The sequence below is a fragment of the Zea mays genome, chromosome 10 (assembly GCF_902167145.1).
Source record: "Zea mays cultivar B73 chromosome 10, Zm-B73-REFERENCE-NAM-5.0, whole genome shotgun sequence".
NCBI lineage: Eukaryota > Viridiplantae > Streptophyta > Magnoliopsida > Poales > Poaceae > Zea > Zea mays.
Genome location: NC_050105.1, coordinates 137,734,732 through 137,753,378, shown reverse-complemented (window position 1 = coordinate 137,753,378; position 18,647 = coordinate 137,734,732). Strand labels below are relative to the sequence as shown.

Here is an 18,647-nt window from a genome sequence, read left to right as displayed (position 1 = left end):
AATTCAAAAACTTAGTGCTTTCCAAAAGTCTTTATCATTTGGTATCCTATTGTGTTCAAAAGGGGGAGAAAGTAGTATTTCAAAAATGGTATATCAAAACCCTCTTGAACACTAAGAGGTGGATCTCTTTTAGGGGGAGTTTTGTTTAGTCAAAGGAAAAGCATTTGAAATAGGGGGAGACAATTTCAAATCTTGAAAATGCTTTGCAAACTCTTATTCATTTACCTTTGACTATTTGCAAAAGATCTTTGAAATGGATTTACAAAAAGAATTTGCAAAAACAAAACATGTGGTGCAAACGTGGTCCAAAATGTTATATAAGAAAGAAACATTCCTTGCATATCTTGTAAGTAGTTATATTGGCTCAATTCCAAGTAACCTTTGCACTTACATTATGTAAACTAAGTCAATTATGCACTTCTATATTTGCTTTGGTTTGTGTTGGCATCAATCACCAAAAAGGGGGAGATTGAAAGGGAATTAGGCTTACACCTAGTTCCTAAATAATTTTGGTGGTTGAATTGCCCAACACAAATATTGGACTGACTAGTTTGCTCTAGTGTATAAGTTATACAGGTGCAAAAGGTTCACATCTAGCCAATAAAAAGACCAAGTGTTGGATTCAACAAAGGAGCAATAAGGCAACCGAGGGCACCTCTGGCTGGAGGCACCGGACTGTCCGGTGTGCACCGGACAGTGTCCGGTGCGCCCGTAGACTTCGTTTTCTACCCTTCGCCAGAGGACTTCGACTTCAACCCTTCGCCCTCGGGAATTCGCGGAGGCCGGCGCGCTATAATTCACCGGACTGTCCGGTGTGCACCGGACATGTCCGGTGCGCCAACGAACCGCGGCCTCCGGAACTCGTCATCCTCGGGTTTTCACGACAGCCGCTCCGCTATAATTCACCGGACTGTCCGGTGTGCACCGGACTGTCCGGTGTGCCAGCGGAGCAACGGCTCTCTGCGGCGCCAACGGCTCTCTGCGCAGCATTAAATGCGCGCGCAGCGCGCGCAGACGTCAGGGCTGCCCATACCGGTGCACCGGACATCAAACAGTGCATGTCCGGTGTGCACCGGACACCTCGGCAGGCCCACAAGTCAGAAGCTTCAACGGTCAGAATCCAACGGCAATGGTGACGTGGCAGAGGCACCGGACTGTCCGGTGTGCACCGGACTGTCCGGTGCGCCATCGAACAGAGGCTGCCAGCAACGGTCACTTTTGGTGGTTGGGGCTATAAATACCCCAACCACTCCACCATTCATTGTATCCAAGTTTTCCACTTCTCAACCACTTACAAGAGCTAGGCATTCAATTCTAGACACATTCAAAGAGATCAAATCCTCTCCAATTCCACACAAAACCCTAGTGACTAGTGAGAGTGATTTGCCGTGTTCATTTGAGCTCTTGCGCTTGGATTGCTTCTTTTCTTTCTCACTTGTTCTTGAGATCACAACTCCATTGTAATCAAGGCAAGAGGCACCAATTGTGTGGTGGCCCTTGCGGGGAAGTTTTGTTCCCGGCTTTGATTAGAGAAGAGAAGCTCACTCGGTCCGTGGGACCGTTTGAGAGAGGGAAGGGTTGAAAGAGACCCGGCCTTTGTGGCCTCCTCAACGGGGAGTAGGTTTGCAAGAACCGAACCTCGGTAAAACAAATCTCCGTGTCTCTCTTGCTTATTCGCTTGGGATTTGTTTTGCGCCCTCTCTCTCGGACTCATTTATATTTCTAACGCTAACCCGGCTTGTAGTTGTGTTTATATTTATAAATTTCAGTTTCGCCCTATTCACCCCCCCTCTAGGCGACTATCACCACCCATGATTCCGCGCGCCGTTAGGGCGGCGTTCGTGTTCTGGGGTGGTCCTGCTTTTGCATCGGGACGGCGCCCTTGCGCGGAGGCCGGCGCCCCACTCGTTTGGGAGGATTTGAGTGGGGATCTGCCGGGGGGCTGGTGTCCCCGCCATCGGCGCCGAGGCGGAGGCGGCTCGAGAAGTCCCCGTCACCGACGGGATCACTGCCACCACCCGCGCCCCGGGCCACCGCGCCGGCGTGCTTGTCCTCGCCCCTCGAGCGTCGGCGGGGGCGAGGGCAAGATCGCGGCAGCGCCGACCCACTGTCGCCGTAGTCAGGATGGGCGGCGGCGAGCCGGTCGTCGGTCTTCTGTTGCTCCGCAGGCCTTCCCCATGGAATGGGGTCGTTCGTACCTGCGGAGAGGGGAACCGGAGTTCCGTTCGTAATGGCACTTCGAATGCCAGTGTTTTTTGTTCATTGTGGCTGTCGGGGCCTGAACATGTATATAATTTCGGTACGGAGCCGTGTTTTTTCCTCATTTTCGAGCACTAAGTCTCGCCGGTTGATTATCTGAACCGCTTTACCAAGCATGAGTCGCCCCGTGTTAAGGTGACGGGTGAGGTATCCGTATCCCGGAGGCGTAGGAATCCCTCGGCCCGTTTGGCCTTGTTGTCTGGGGCTCCTCTAGCTTAGTTAAAGAGACCCCTCGGTCGCCCTTCGGTGGACCGAGGCTAGGGGTAGCGATATCAGTATGAACAGAGGCGGAGTTGGCTCGAGAATGGGAACCTGGTTGGCCGGAGCCTAGTCGTGTTGTCCGTCAGCGGAGCCGACGCCAAAGTTGATCAGTTGAGGCTTCGGGTCGGGCTGGCGCCCTTGGAAGCCGATTGACCGAGGCCCCGGGGGTAACCGGTTGAGCCGCCTGCTCGGGCCGGATTCCCGGAGGAGTCCCTGGATCGCGTCGCCGCCCGAGGCTGGGTCGGACTTTGCTGAAGACGTCGTCGATGCCGAGGGTGCTATGGCTCCCTTCATCGTGAAGGCCCGAGCCTGCAGGATCAGATCATCTTGTGGCGTGTGCTTTCTGCGGCCGCCGAGGCCAGAAAAAACACACCCTCGCCGCGCTTGCGAAGCCGCGCCTTTTTTCCTCTTGTTTCGAGCATCTGGACTCTGTCGGTAACAGGGATGTTTGTGTGAGCGAGAGTTGTTTTTCGCGGAAGGGACGAGTGAGGTGTCCGTATCCCAGAGGCGTGGGAATCCCTCGGCTCGGTCGGCCTTGCCGCTTACGCGTACTTTCACCCGTCCATGAGGCCCTGTCCCCGACTCAGTCGAGAAAGCTTGAAGGACTGCTTCGGCAGGAGAACTTCCGAACGTGAAGACTTGTTCGGTCCACGGGGTCGCTTTATCCGAGCGCAAGTTACTTATCGCAGAAGGTGATGAGTGAGGTATCCGTATCCCGGAGGCGTAGGAGTCCCTCGGCTCGGTCAGCCTTGGCTGCTTACGTGTACTCCGTCGTTTCCAGGATCCGCCTTTCGAAGTAGTCAAGAAGCACGAAAGAAATCCTGCTAAAAAGAGGTCCTTTTTCGAGGAAAAATTCGACGCAGAGGGGGTCTCCCCCCTTTTAGCCCCCGAGGGAGGGTCGGGCTTTGCCGAGGCTAGGCCGACCCTTCCTTGACGACTAAACTTTGCGTAGGTGCGAGGTATATGAACAACTTGAAAACATCTTAAGGGTAGAAGCGACGTAGCTGTTTGATGTTCCAAGCGTTGCCGTAGATTTCGCCTTGATTGTTGGCCAGCTTGTATGTTCCGGGCTTCAGAACTTTGGCGATGACGAATGGCCCTTTCCAGGGGGGCGTGAGCTTGTGCCTCCCTCGGGCGTCTTGCCGCAGCCGGAGCACCAGATCACCCACCTGGAGTTCTCGGGACCGGACCCCTCGGGCGTGGTAGCGTCGCAGGGACTGTTGGTACCGCGCCGAGTGTAGTAAGGCCCTGTCCCGAGCTTCCTCCAGCTGGTCCAGCGATTCCTCTCGGCTAGCTTGGTTGCTTTGCTCGGTGTAGGCCCTCGCCCTCGGGGAGCCGTATTCCAGGTCAGTGGGCAAGATAGCTTCAGCCCCGTAGACCAGGAAAAACGGCGTGAAGCCCGTGGCACGACTCGGCGTCGTCCTTAGGCTCCAGACCACCGAGGGGAGTTCCTTCATCCATCGCTTGCCGAACTTGTTGAGGTCGTTGTAGATTCGAGGCTTGAGCCCTTGTAGAATCATGCCGTTGGCACGCTCTACTTGCCCATTTGACATGGGATGAGCCATGGCGGCCCAGTCCACCCGGATATGGTCATCCTCGCAAAAATCCAAGAATTTTTTGCCGGTGAACTGGGTGCCGTTGTCGGTGATGATGGAGTTCGGGACCCCGAAGCGATGGATGATGTTGGTGAAGAATGCCACCGCCTGCTCGGACCTGATGCTGTTCAGAGGTCGGACCTCGATCCACTTGGAGAATTTGTCGATGGCGACCAGCAGGTGCGTGTAGCCCCCGGGCGCCTTCTGCAAGGGACCGACGAGGTCCAGACCCCATACAACGAAGGGCCAGGTGATGGGTATTGTCTGCAGAGCCTGAGCGGGCAGGTGTGTCCGCTTCGCGTAGAATTGGCACCCTTCGCAGGTGCGGACAATTCTAGTGGCGTCAGCCACCGCCGTTGGCCAGTAGAAGCCTTGCCGGAAAGCATTTCCGACAAGGGCTCGGGGCGCTGCGTGGTGGCCGCAAGCCCCCGAGTGTATTTCTTGCAGCAGTTCCCGACCTTCGGCGATGGAGATGCATCGCTGGAGGATGCCCGAGGGGCTGCGATGGTAGAGCTCCTCTTCGTCGCCCAGCAAGACGAATGACTTGGCGCGTCGCGCTACCCGCCGAGCCTCGGCTTGGTCGAGGGGTAGCTCTCCTCGGCGGAGATATTGCAGGTACGGGGCCTGCCAATCTTGATCTGGCGTGGCCCCGCTCTGCCCTTCCTCGATGTTCAGTGCCCCGCCCTCGGGGGCCGAGGGTACCTCGGGCTGTGCCGAGGGTACCTCGGGCGCGTCGTCGAGCTTGACGGAGGGTCGATGCAGATCCCGGGAGAAGACGTCCGGGGGGACTGTCGTTCGCCCCGAGGCTATCTTAGCCAGCTCGTCTGCGGTTTCGTTGTAGCGCCAAGCGATGTGGTTGAGCTCGAGCCCGAAGAACTTGTCTTCCAGGCGCCGAACCTCGTCGCAGTAGGCCTCCATCTTCGGGTCGCGGCAGTGGGAGTTCTTCATGACTTGGTCGATGACGAGCTGCGAATCACCGCGGGCGTCGAGGCGTCTGACCCCTAGCTCGATGGCGATCCGCAATCCGTTGACCAGAGCTTCGTACTCGGCCACATTGTTGGACGCCGGGAAATGGAGGCGCAGCACGTAGCGCAAGTGCTTTCCGAGGGGCGAGATGAAGAGCAGGCCCGCGCCGGCCCCCGTCTTCATCAGCGACCCGTCGAAAAACATGGTCCAGAGCTCCGGTTGGATCGGAGTCGTTGGCAGCTGGGTGTCGACCCATTCGGCCACGAAATCCGCCAACACCTGGGACTTGATGGCCTTCCGAGGGGCGAACGAGATCGTTTCGCCCATGATTTCCACCGCCCACTTTGCGATCCTGCCCGAGGCCTCTCGGCACTGGATGATCTCCCCCAGGGGGAAGGATGACACCACAGTTACCGGATGAGACTCGAAGTAGTGTCGCAGCTTCCGTTTCGTCAGGATCACAGCATACAGCAGCTTTTGAACTTGTGGGTAGCGGATCTTAGTCTCGGACAGCACTTCGCTGATGAAGTAGACCGGCCTCTGAACGGGCAATGCATGCCCTTCCTCTTGCCTTTCGACCACAATCGCGGCGCTAACCACCTGAGTGGTCGCGGCGACGTAAACCAAGAGGGCTTCTCCGTCCGCCGGGGGCACCAAGACAGGCGCCTTTGTAAGAAGCGCCTTCAGGTTGCCGAGGGCTTCCTCGGCCTCAGGGGTCCAAGCGAAACACTCGGCCTTCCTTAAGAGGCGGTACAGAGGCAGACCTCTTTCGCCGAGGCGTGAGATGAAGCGGCTCAAGGCCGCGAGGCATCCCATGATCCTCTGTACCCCTTTTAAGTCCTTGATGGGTCCCATGCTGGTGATGGCCGCGATCTTCTCCGGGTTGGCTTCGATGCCTCGCTCGGAGACGATGAACCCTAGGAGCATGCCTCGGGGGACCCCAAAGACACACTTCTCAGGATTAAGCTTGACTCCTTTCGCCTTGAGACACCGGAATGTCACTTCAAGGTCGGAGAGGAGGTCGGAAGCCTTCCTTGTCTTGACTACGATGTCATCGACGTAGGCCTCGACTGTGCGACCGATGTGTTCGCCGAACACATGGTTCATGCACCGCTGGTACGTCGCGCCCGCATTCCTCAATCCGAACGGCATGGTGACATAGCAGTACATGCCGAACGGCGTGATGAAAGAAGTCGCGAGCTGGTCGGACTCTTTCATCCGGATCTGGTGATACCCTGAGTAGGCATCGAGGAAGGACAGGGTTTCGCACCCAACGGTGGAATCTATGATTTGGTCGATGCGAGGCAGAGGGTAGGGAACCTTCGGGCATGCTTTGTTGAGACCAGTGTAGTCTACACACATCCGCCATTTCCCCCCTTTCTTCCTCACAAGCACAGGGTTGGCAAGCCATTCGGGATGGAATACCTCTTTGATGAACCCTGCTGCCATTAGCTTGTGGATCTCTTCGCCAATCGCTCTGCGCTTCTCCTCGTCGAATCGGCGCAGAGGCTGCCTGACGGGTCGGGCTCCGGCCCGAATATCCAGCGAGTGCTCGGCGACATCCCTCGGTATGCCGGGCATGTCCGAGGGACTCCACGCAAAGACGTCGGCGTTTGCGCGGAGAAAGTCGACGAGCACTGCTTCCTATTTGGGGTCGAGCCCGGAACCGATCCGGACCTGCTTGGTGGTGTCGCCACTGGGGTCGAGAGGGGCGGCCTTGACCGTCTCCGCTGGCTCGAAGTTGCCGGCGTGGCGTTTCACGTCTGGCACCTCCTTGGAGAGGTTCTCCAGGTCGGCGATGAGGGCCTCGGACTCGGCGAGGGCCTCGGCGTACTCCACGCACTCCACGTCGCATTCGAACGCGTGTTTGTACGTGGGGCCGACGGTGATGACCCCGTTGGGGCCCGACATCTTGAGCTTCAGGTAGGTGTAGTTGGGGACGGCCATGAACTTCGCGTAGCATGGCCTCCCTAGCACGGCGTGGTAGGTTCCTCGGAACCCGACCACCTCGAACGTCAGGGTCTCCCTTCGGAAGTTGGAGGGCGTCCCGAAGCAGACGGGGAGGTCGAGTCGCCCGAGGGGCTGGACGCGCTTCCCAGGGATGATCCCGTGGAAGGGCGCAGCGCCTGCTCGGACGGAGGACAGATCGACGCGCAGGAGCTTGAGGGTCTCGGCGTAGATGATGTTGAGGCAGCTGCCCCCATCCATCAGGACCTTGGTGAGCCTGACATCGCCGACAACGGGGTCGACGACGAGCGGGTATTTCCCCGGGCTCGGCACATGATCGGGGTGGTCGGCCTGGTCGAAAGTGATGGGCTTGTCGGACCAGTCTAGGTAGACTGGCGCCGCCACCTTTACCGAGCAGACCTCCCGGCGCTCTTGCTTGCGGTGCCGAGCCGAGGTATTCGCCGCATGCCCTCCATAGATCATGAAGCAGTCGCGGACCTCGGGGAATTCTCCTGCTAGGTGATCTTCGTTCTTGTCGTCGTCGCGGGCCCTGCCACCCTCAGCGGGTGGCCCGGCCCTGTGGAAGTGACGCCGAAGCATAACGCACTCCTCGAGGGTGTGCTTGACGGGCCCCTGATGGTAGGGGCACGGCTCCTTGAGCATCTTGTCGAAGAGGTTCGCACCTCCGGGGGGCTTCCGAGGGTTCTTATACTCGGCGGCGGCGACAAGGTCCGCGTCAGCGGCGTCGCGTTTCGATTGTGACTTCTTCTTGCCTTTCTTCTTGGCGCCGCGCGGAGCAGACGCCTCGGGAGCCTCTTCCGATGGGCGGCCCTGGGGCTGCTTGTCTTTTCGGAAGATAGCCTCGACCGCCTCCTGGCCAGAGGCGAACTTGGTGGCGATGTCCATCAGCTCGCTCGCCCTGGTGGGGGTTTTGCGACCCAGCTTGCTCACCAGGTCGCGGCAAGTGGTGCCGGCGAGGAACGCGCCGATGACATCCGAGTCGGTGATGTTGGGCAGCTCGGTGCGCTGCTTCGAGAATCGCCGGATATAGTCCCGGAGCGACTCTCCCGGCTGTTGCCGGCAGCTTCGAAGGTCCTAGGAATTCCCGGGGCGCACGTATGTGCCCTGGAAATTGCCAGCGAAGGCTTGGACCAAGTCGTCCCAGTTGGAGATCTGCCCCGGAGGCAGGTGCTCCAACCAGGCGCGAGCAGTGTCGGAGAGGAACAGGGGGAGGTTACGGATGATGAGGTTGTCGTCGTCCGTTCCACCCAGTTGGCAGGCAAGGCGGTAGTCCGCGAGCCACAGTTCCGGTCTTGTTTCCCCCGAGTACTTTGTGATAGTAGTCGGGGGTCGGAACCGGGTCGGGAATGGCGCCCGTCGGATGGCCCGACTGAAGGCCTGCGGACCGGGTGGTTCGGGCGAGGGACTCCGATCCTCCCCGCTGTCGTAGCGCCCCCCACGCCTGGGGTGGTAGCCTCGGCGCACCCTTTCGTCGAGGTGAGCCCGACGGTCGCGTCGATGGTGCTCGTTGCCGAGGTGGCCCGGGGCCGCAGGCGCGGTGTTGCGCGTGCGCCCGGTGTAGACCGAGGCTTCCCGCATGAATCGGGAAGTCGCGGCATGAGGTTCCGAGGGACAACCTTGCCTTCGGGAGGCAGTGCTCTCGGCCCACCGGGCCGCAGCGCCTTCCAGGAGATTCTTGAGTTCTCCCTGGATTCGTCGACCCTCGGTGGTTGACGGCTCCAGTATCGCGCGGATGAGCATTGCGACGGCTGCCAGGTTCTGACCAACCCCGCCGGATGCGGGCGGCGGCCTGATCCTGACATCGTCGGCGACGCGGTGCTGGAGACCTCGGGGCAGGTGACGTATTTGTCCGGCCAGGGGTTGGCCCACCCACGCCTGTCCGACGTCCCGACGGATCGGCTCAAGCGCTCCTGTTCCCTCGTTGAGCCTGGCCTGCGCCTCGCGGACTTGCTCGAGTTGTGGGTCGTAACCCCCCGCCGGAGCGGGGACCACAGCTAGCTCCCGTGGGATGTCGGCGCGAGGCACCGGCCTAGGGAGATCACCGTCCTCCGGCATGCCAAGATGGTTGCCTTCGGAGGGATCCCCTAGCTCGATGTGGAAACATTCGCGGCTTGGGCCGCAGCTCTCGTCGCCAAGGCTGCGGCTTCCATCGGAACAGTCAGATAGGCAGTAGTCACATGCGGTCATGAAGTCCCGCACGGCGCTGAGGTTGCCAAGTTCGGAGAAATCCCAACCGATGCTGGGATCGTCATCTTCCTCGGACCCAGAGGGCCCGTAGGTCGAGACGTCCGTCAGTCGGTCCCAAGGCGACCGCATACGGAACCTCAGTGGGGTTGCACTCGCCTCAATGAGAGCGCCCGCCAAAACGAGGTCGTTTGGCGGGTTGAGGCCGAGTCGAAATGACGCAAGATGAGAGTTAGTCGTTACCTTTTGGTCGACGAGGAGCGACATAGTCACATCGGGGACTGGTTGCACCATCATCTCTGGTCCGAGGGCGACGTCCTGCAGGCTTTCCGCGAGCGCGCCGGCGCCGTCTTCTTGCTCGGGGTCAGCGTGCCGCGGGGGGACGGCGCTTGCCTCCGTCTTGAACGCGAGGTCGACGTCCGGCGTGCCTTTCGTCGGAGTGTCGGGGGCGTCGATTTGCTCGACGGCCGACGAAGCGCGGCCTCCCACCTGGCCTTGACGGCCCCGTCTCCTCCTCCGTTGGCGGGGGAGAGAACGGAGCGAGCCCGAATGTTGCCCTTCCACCACGCGGGGAAGACGTCGTCGATTCCGCCGCCGGCTGGCGGGTTGTCGGCCGCCATTGTCGTAGTCGCACGGCGGTGGAAGGAGTATCATGTCGTAGCTGCCGTCGAAGGACATGAACTCAAGAGTCCCAAAACGAAGCACCGTCCCGGGGCGGAGAGGTTGCTGGAGACTGCCCATCTGGAGCTTGACGGGGAGCTGTTCGTCAGCACGCAGCAGGCCCCTACCTGGCGCGCCAACTGTCGGCGTTTCGAGACAGGGGGGTCCCTAAGCCGACGAGTGAGTGTGCTGCGTGCCCCAGCCCAGATGGGTCGAGCGCGTGGGCGAGCGCGAAGGGGGGAGAGGCGAGGTGGCCGGAGTCGAGCGTGAGAGAGGTGGAAGTCCCGCGGCCTTCGTGTTCGTCCCGCGCCCAGGTCGGGTGCGCTTGCAGTAGGGGGGTTACAAGCGTCCACGCGGGTGAGGGAAGCGAGCGGCCCCAAGAGAGCGCATGTCCCGTCCTCGGTCCCGCGCGGCCAACCTTCTCTGAGAAGGCCCTGGTCCTTCCTTTTATAGTCGTAAGGAGAGGATCCAGGTGTACAATGGGGGGTGTAGCAGAGCGCTACGTGTCTAGCGGAGGGAGAGCTAGCGCCCTAGGTACATGCCAATGTGGCAGCCGGAGAGATCTGGGCACCCTGCTGGTGTGATGTCGTGGCTGTCGGAGGTGCGGCGGAGCCTGGCGGAGGGACAGCTGTTGGAGCGGTCGAGTCCCTGCTGACGTCGTTCTGCTTCCGTAAGAGAGCTGGGGGCCGCCGTCGTCACAGAGCTTGTGGAGCGCCATCATTGCCCCTCTGGCGGAGCTGGCCGGATGGGACGCCGGTCTTGTTCTCCGCGACCCGAGTCGATTCGGGGTAGGATGATGATGACGCTTCCTGTTGACGTGGCGGTCTGTGCCCTAGGCAGGGCGACGTGGGGGTTCCTCCGAAGCCGAGGTCGAGTCCGTCTTCTGTTGCCGTGGCCGAGCCTGAGCCATGGGGTCGGGCGAGGCGGAAGTCGTTCGGCCGAGGCCAGGGCGAAGTCCGAGCCCTGGGGTTGGGCGAGGCGGAGTTTCGTCGTCTTCCGGGTCTCAGCCCGAGTCCGAGCCCTGGGGTCGGGCGGAGCGGAGTTCGCCGTCTTCCGGGTCTTAGCCCGAGTCCGAGCCCTGGGGTCGGGCGGAGCGGAGTTCGCCGTCTTCCGGGTCTTAGCCCGAGTCCGAGCCCTGGGGTCGGGCGGAGCGGAGTTCGCCGTCTTCCGGGTCTTAGCCCGAGTCCGAGCCCTGGGGTCGGGCGGAGCGGAGTTCGCCGTCTTCCGGGTCTTAGCCCGAGTCCGAGCCCTGGGGTCGGGCAGAGCGGAGTTCGCCGTCTTCCGGGTCTTAGCCCGAGTCCGAGCCCTGGGGTCGGGCGGAGCGGAGTTCGCCGTGGCGCCTTTGTCAAGACCTGACTGCCGGTCAGACTCACTCTGTCGAGTGGTGCTGCAGTCGGAGTGGCGCAGGCGGCGCTGTCCCTCTGTCAGACTGGTTAGTGGAGCGGTGGAGTGACGGCGGTCACTTCGGCTCTGCCGGGGGCGCGTGTCAGGATAAAGGTGTCAGGCCACCTTTGCGTTAAATGCCCCTGCAATTTGGTCAGTCGGTGTGGCGATTTAGTCAAGGTTGCTTCTGAGCGAAGCCAAGGCCTCGGGCGAGCCGGTGATGTGTCCGCCATAAAAAGAGGGCCTCGGGCGAGACGGAAGTCTCTCGAGGTCGGCTGCCCTTGGCCGAGGCTAGGCTCGGGTGAAGCATGATCGAGTCACTCGTGTGGATTGATCCCTGACTTAATCGTACCCATCAGGCCTTTGCAGCTTTATGCTGATGGGGGTTACCAGCTGAGAATTAGGCGTCTTGAGGGTACCCCTAATTATGGTCCCCGACAGTAAGCCTCGGACATGGGGCCACAAGTGTTAGGCGCGGGCGGGATGTGCACTTGCCCACGCCAAAGGCAGGTGACGTACCCCCACATTAAATACACGCGACACACCCAATTTGCAATGTATGGGATACACGGTTATCCGCACGTTTCCAAGATAAGGGCATTGACTCAATATACCGCTTGTGCACCCTTCGTTATAATCTCTATTGTTCCTCGTGCGTAATCGAGGCATGAAGAGACGGTGGAGGAGATAGGGCGACAACGTCTACTCGTATCAGACTACCAAGATGAGATCAAGGGCCAACACAACAACCAAGATGAGATACACGCCCAGAAGATCTAGCACCGCTAGCTCTACCCCAACGCTTCACGATTAACATTATAGTAACTCTTGGGCCCACCTGTCGAGGCCCAACTCCCTTGTAATGTGCCCCACTTAGGCTATAAAAGGAAGGGCACTTGCGACGCAGGGGAGGGCGATCCACATTCAGATACATGACTCTTAAGCTCTCAAGTAATACAACTCACAGTGGTTGTAGAGTATTACGCTCCGGTGGTCTGAACCACTCTAAACCCTAGCATTCTTGTGTCCATCCATTAGGTCAGGCAACACCCCGCCACCCGGCCGGAGGATTTTCCGACTCCGACGGTAACTCTTCCATACTTTATGCTATAAAGAGGAGAAGGAGAGCAACCTAGAAAAAGGAGGATATCTATAAGATTCACCATTCACGAGATAGTTTGGAGGACTTCATTGGCGAGGAGATCTAAACCCCTCACTAGAACCAAAAGAAAAAAGAGAGCTAAAAGATCAATAGATCATTGAGCTCAGTAAATATTGAGCATGTAACCATCCCCACCTCTACATCTAATCAATCCGACGTATATAAGAGGAAGCAGAGTATTTACATATCAACGACCCTAACCTTTATATAGTATCCATCGGCAACCAAACGTATATAAGAGGAAGCAGAGTATTTACAAAATGTGCGCTGCCGGCGCCGTCTGGTTCGAGAACCACCCACGGTTTTCTCTGTCAGCTTCATGGTAAGCGCCACGTCAGGCCGCGCTTGTCGTGTTCCTCGGCTCGCAACCATAAAGATACGCCTCCGGCCCACTTCGTTGGGAGGCAAGGCAACTCAGCCAAGCTCGTGAGAGCAGAGGAACTCTCTTTCCTCACACTCCAAAGCAGCAAGACCATCTGGCAAAGCTGCGCTAGAGGCCAGCATCAGGCCATAATAGGCCAGAGAGCAGACGAGGCATGGCGACGTCCGTGGCCTGCGCCTTCTTCTTCTTCGACGCGGCGGAGCCGCTGGGCGAGGGCGGGCGGCGGCGGCAGCGGCAAGCGCTGGACGCCTGCGCGCTCTGCTCCAAGCCGCTGGCCCGCAACAGCGACATCTTCATGTACAGGGGCGACACCCCGTTCTGCAGCGAGGACTGCCGCTACGAGCAGATGCACCACGACGCGGCGGCCACGGCCTACGCGCGGCATCAGGCCAGCAGCCGGCGGAGGCAGCAGCGGAGCAGGGGCGGCTCTGTGTCCGCCAACGAGGCGGACGTGTACGTGGCCAGCTAGAGTAAGAGCAAGCGCAAGTGCAAGCGCGGCGAGGCCGAGGATGGTGAAGGCCGTGCGCTGCCTGGTTCAAGCAAGAGAATCCCGTCGGTGGAGGTGGAGGCGCAGGCGCTGGCGCTCCCGGTTGGCTGCCCGCCACTGCGCCGCACGAGCTTTGTGAGCGGGGGGTGGATCTGAAAGAGTCGACAGTCGAAAGCTGAAGAAGGCGAGTAGGAGACAGATCCAGACAACCCGCGGGTTGAAAACTTGGATATCGACGCCATACGTGCTCTGCGCCTCTGCTCCTCTTGTTTCTGTTTTCCCTTCCCTGATGGGATCTTTTGGGCTGTGAGTGGGTTAGAGGTTGATGAGGCCTGAGGTGTAAATGTACACGGCGTTTCAGGACGTCGTTATGATCGATAGTCGCGAAATTTTGATGTCCAACGTATCTCGAAACAGAGGTTGAGGCCAGCCAGACGAAGCTTGGCAAATGGATGCCAGGTTCCCTTTGAGACGAAGAGATCTATCTGACTGAGCGATAATCAGTTTCTTTTGGTTTTCGGACCCCATCCCCAAGCCCACAGGCCGACACGTTGCGCTTTGGATCCGGCGGAACGGAAATCTGCGAGTGAACGGGTACGGGTACGGCTACGTAAAGTTCTGGAGCGAGAAAGTGACGGAGCACGTAGTAGTAGAATGTTTCGTCGAGCTGAAACGTCAAGAAAACAAAAGATACAAAAAAAAATGGCCCAAATCATTGCACCACACCTACCCCACCCACCCACGTCAGGTTCGTTGAATTCGCCAGTGTTTTCTATCTTTTGTGTACGAACGTCTCACTCGTCACTACTCATCGCTGAGTCATCGGAGAGGCAGGCAGTCCCGCACCCCACCCAATCAGTGCAGCGACGTTGCGGTGGTCCGTGGACTCGCACGCAGCCAACGCGAACGTGTCGAATCACAGGCTGCCTTGTCGGGCGTGACTCACCGCCTGCGCAGCAGAGTCCAGCCACCAGCAGCACAGCAGTGCCGCACGTATGGTCCGCAGTCCACGCCAAAGCCATCGCTCCGGCACGCACTTTTACGCGCCATCCTCCACTCGGTCGGCGCCCACGCCACGCACGGGACGGAAAGCATCCGTGAATTTGAGCTCCAATTATGAAAGCGCAACGCATCTACAGTGTGTGAAAGCCGCAACAGTTGCAAGCATAAAAAAAAACTTGGCGCGTATCTCCAGAAATGCTGCTCCTGCTCCTGCTCCCCCGGGCGAGACGGGACCTGCCTGTCCGATCGATGACGGAACCTTGAGCGGTTCCGTGCAGCGGGAAGCATGCGCTCGCGCCCACTCCAAAGCGTGCAGTGCAGGGCCGCCGGAGTTGAAACCTTGGCGACACAGAGTTGGTGGGCCGTTCAATTCAGAGTTGATCGCCGTCCATAGAACCTGTTTGCCTCAGCTTTTTTTTTTTCTAAGCAGCTTTTTTGAGAATCTAGTTGCGAGAAGAATTTGACTATATAGAGAATCTGAGTATCATTAGAATTACGTGCGAACAAAGATAAAGCTGTGTACGGGGCTCAGGATCTATAAAATGATAGATTACTACTATTGCAATGACTCAACCGATTATATGTTTATGTTAATTTTGAATGATTTTTACTCAAACGAATTTTATATAAGCTGACTGAAAAGCTGAGTGTTTAGCAGTCCGTTCGCAGCAATTTTTGGTGGACAGAAGTTGCGAAAAGCCGAAACAAAACCGGAGCACAGAGTAGTAGATCAGTAACCCCACACTGTCCACACTCCACACCACTCTGCTGACAGCATCTGTGTGTGCGGTGGGCCTTGAATTTGGAGCGGAGCGTTCCAAAAAAAAAAAGAAATTTTTGACATGCTCGGTTGCTCTACCATTGTTCTGTCCGTTAGCATAGTCAGCGAATCAGTCATCTAGTATCTATGGACTCGCAAATAGTACCGCCTAATAAAATCTAAACTACACGCGGCGGGCCCCCGTACATGGAAAGAAAATTAAACTATGCTTTGGAGCCGTCCTTGAGCTCCAATTATCATGCGCGATGCTTTATCTGCCGAGCCATCTATAATTTAAATATATATGCCCCCAGTTCGGATCTCAACATACACTGCTCCCCGGCGAGGGGGTGGAATCCTGAGCCTTGCACCCGCAGCCAGACTCTAGCTCGGCAGATGCATATGCAGCTCGCCATCCGCGCAGCCGTACTCGTCAGGAGCGTAGTCGCGGCGAGGGCGGCGAGACGCCAGGAAGGTGTCGGTGTCCGCGGTGGCGAGAGCTGATGAACGCCAGGCGGCCGCCGGAAGCTGCACCTGGACAGAGTTTTAGAGTCGAGACTCGAGAAGCGTTTGGTCGTTTGTCTCAGGGAGACTGGGAGAAACGTACGGACTCATAGAAACCGTCGCCTCCAAATTCAAAACCATTTTTTTTGGAACAACGTGTGCGCTTCAACTGTTCATGAACTGGTTCGTTGGTTTGATACTGTCCTCTTCTCCATGCCTCACGACTCATCTCTGATTCAGTGTAGAGTGTCAGCGCGTCATTGGCTCATTGCTAGGCTGGAGGCCGTGGACGGTGCCACCTCAAGTCCAGCGCAGCCCAACATGTGCGCGAATCAGCGGCAGGTTGGGCATGACTCAGCGCATCCGCACCGCAGGCAGCCAACACCTGATGCTAGCTAGTACATTGCTACTACGAGAACGGCGTAAAAAGCACACCCATCCAATCCTCCCGTTGATCTGGCCACACTGCCAGGGGCAGTAGTAGTACCCGGTGCAATGCATCTTGCTCCAGCGCAGATCTCGATAAAAGCTGCTCCCCGGGACGAAGCCTGCCGGACTGATGAACCCATGGAATCTGGAAACGCATGACCGCAAGCAAGGTGCCTCGCCCTCGCCCCTTGAGTGCAGTGCACCGAGACGCGCACGGCCGCCAAGGCGAGACCTGGCGATCTCTGGATTAAACAACAACTTCCCCGTGATCCTCAGATCTCCCTCGACCGTTTAAAATCACTAGCCTCGTACTGCCTGCGTGCAGCAGCCGGCGCGTGGCCGGATCATCGTCGCAGATGCAATGCCCCCATCAGATCCGGTTCAATTCAACGCTGGTCGATATGGATACCCACCTGTCCAGTTTCCGCGACGATCAGTTGGTTCGTAGATTTACCGTTCAGTTAATCCGATCGGTACCGGTCATGTTGGAGTCATGGTCTATCGATACTAATCGAGCAGTCGTGTCGCTCACAAGACAAGATCTAACCATATAAATTGTCTTAATATTTCGTTAAATTTTCATGCTGCACTAAACTATAACACATAGCTTATTTAGTACGAGCTTTTTTTCAGAATTATTTAAGGTCAAGCATATAAAAATACAACAATAACCACGTGGGGGCACGGGCATCTCGCCTCGCACATAACATAAGATAGCAAAACGTCCGGTTCCCTTATTACCGGCGCCAGGGCGTTTACATTAGTTTAAGCCAAAGTTTGGAGCTTTGCCTAATGGTGCAGATTTGTCGCAATCGATTCCGACCTCCTCTTTCCATTGATTATAACCAAAAGAAAATTCCATGGAACTATGCCTCCGGCTCCCTTTTTTCCCCCCTCGCCACGCCACGCAAAGCCAGGCAAAAGTGGGAATTTCGAGCCCACTAGGGGACACTTTTCCCTTTATCTGATGAGCATCGCACACGGTTTTCGTGAAGTACAGGGACGTGCCCATTCCGGTGGTGTTCCTTTCGGAAACCAGAGCCCACGGCCACGTCGTTGTGGAGCATCACTTGCCTGTCGCCTCGCCTCGCCTCACGTCGTTCTCGTCGCGGTGGAGCCGCGGCCGCGGGCCACGCGCCCGGGGCACGGACGCTGCTGCGGCCATCAACTCGTCAGGCCGGAAAGCCAACCACTGCAGCATCATCGCATCAGGCAGGCACCAGCGGGAATAAAAGAGATGAACTACTCATCAATTCTTTGCCCCCTGTCCAGGTTCGGTGGCTCCGCCCGTCCGGCGGGCGGTATTGCCCTACCCGTGGGCCGTGGGCCGTCCCGCCCGTGTCCGACCCTGTTTCTTTTCCAGGCGCCCGCGTTGCCCCGCCCGTCCTCGTCCGCCATATAAGCGCCCCGCGGCGACCGCCTGCTCACCTCACCTCACCTCGTCCTCCTCCGACTCTCCGACCACCCGCAGGCCGCAGCAGCAACAGCCCAACAGGCAAAGCTTTGCTTAGCTCCTCAACTGCTCAAGGCATCAGGCCGTCCTTCCTAGCCTAGCCAGTAAGCCAGAGGACACAACAGCCACACCCAGGCCTATATATACACGCGCGCCATGGCCTCCGCCTTCTTCTTCGACGCCGAGCCGGACTGCGAGCCCAGCCTGCTGCCCACGCTGGACGCCTGCGCGCTCTGCGCCAAGCCGCTGGGACGCGACTGCGACATCTTCATGTACAGAGGGGACACGCCCTTCTGCAGCGAGGAGTGCCGCGACGAGCAGATGCAGCTCGACGCCATCCGCGCCAGGCAGCAGGCCGCCAGGTCCGCCGCACGGAGGCAGCAGCAGCACTCCTCCAGAACGGAGTCCAGGCACCAGGAGTCCATGAAGGTATCCGTGGCGACCTGAACGGAGTCCTGATGACTAGTACAAGACATCCTCTTGTGCAGTTGTGTGTCAACAAGATTTCTGCACATGAAGAAACGTCGATGGAGCCGGCGGGACACAGGACGTCGATTTCTCCGTCGCTGTTGTCCTGCCTGAGCACCGCCGATGGGACGATGCTACCGTCTATCGGCGCAACGGCACCCGGCCGGGGGCGAAGGGACCACTCGCTTTGATCCTTGGCCCGTGCAGGGTATGAAGAGTGTGTTTTAGCGTTGATTGTACACCTGTTTGTTCTTTGTAAAGCCGGTGCATGATCTGGGAATTTGTTTCCCATGTGAGGTTTCAAAACGATCTCTGCTCTACCACAACTCCACAAGCCAAGTTTGCAAGTGGGCGTCGTCAAGAACTCAAGATCTATGGCACATACGTTTTCCTGTGTGTGGGTTCCCTTCCACTTGTCTCCAATATATTCTTACAACAAGAGCATCTCCAATAGACTCTTTATTTTTGACTCTTTATTTAACTTTTTATTTGTCTCTCCATAAATATTAAATTCTATATATATCATCTCATTCCAACAGACTCTAAAATGCAATTTAGCTTAGCTAGCGAGAGTTGCTAGCCAAATTTGGCTAGTGAGAGAGTTAATTTAGAGAGCCAGATAGCTTAGCAAGTTAAATGACTACTCTGTTGAAGAGCTATTATGCTATTAAGTAGCTAAAATTTAGCTTGACAAGCTATTTAGCTAGTCTCTTGGAGATGCTCT

The 18,647-nt window shown here is 57.8% G+C and overlaps 2 protein-coding genes across 2 annotated transcripts; both read left to right on the top strand.

Annotated features, from left to right (window-relative positions):
* Nucleotides 1–12,856: 12,856 nt before the first annotated feature.
* Nucleotides 12,857–13,781, top strand: LOC100502301 (uncharacterized). Its single transcript, NM_001196779.1, has one exon. The coding sequence runs from the start codon at nt 12,975–12,977 to the stop codon at nt 13,287–13,289; it is 315 nt and encodes a 104-aa protein (NP_001183708.1). The 5' UTR covers nt 12,857–12,974; the 3' UTR covers nt 13,290–13,781.
* A 3,485-nt stretch (nt 13,782–17,266) lies between these two features.
* On the top strand, nt 17,267–18,367 carry LOC100279111 (uncharacterized). Its single transcript, NM_001152153.1, has one exon. The coding sequence runs from the start codon at nt 17,612–17,614 to the stop codon at nt 17,900–17,902; it is 291 nt and encodes a 96-aa protein (NP_001145625.1). The 5' UTR covers nt 17,267–17,611; the 3' UTR covers nt 17,903–18,367.
* Nucleotides 18,368–18,647: the final 280 nt, after the last annotated feature.

Excerpts from the sequence above, each read along its gene's own strand:
- LOC100279111 (NM_001152153.1), top strand. The coding sequence starts at position 17,612 with ATGGCCTCCGCCTTCTTCTTCGACGCCGAGCCGGACTGCGAGCCCAGC.
- LOC100502301 (NM_001196779.1), top strand. The coding sequence starts at position 12,975 with ATGGCGACGTCCGTGGCCTGCGCCTTCTTCTTCTTCGACGCGGCGGAG.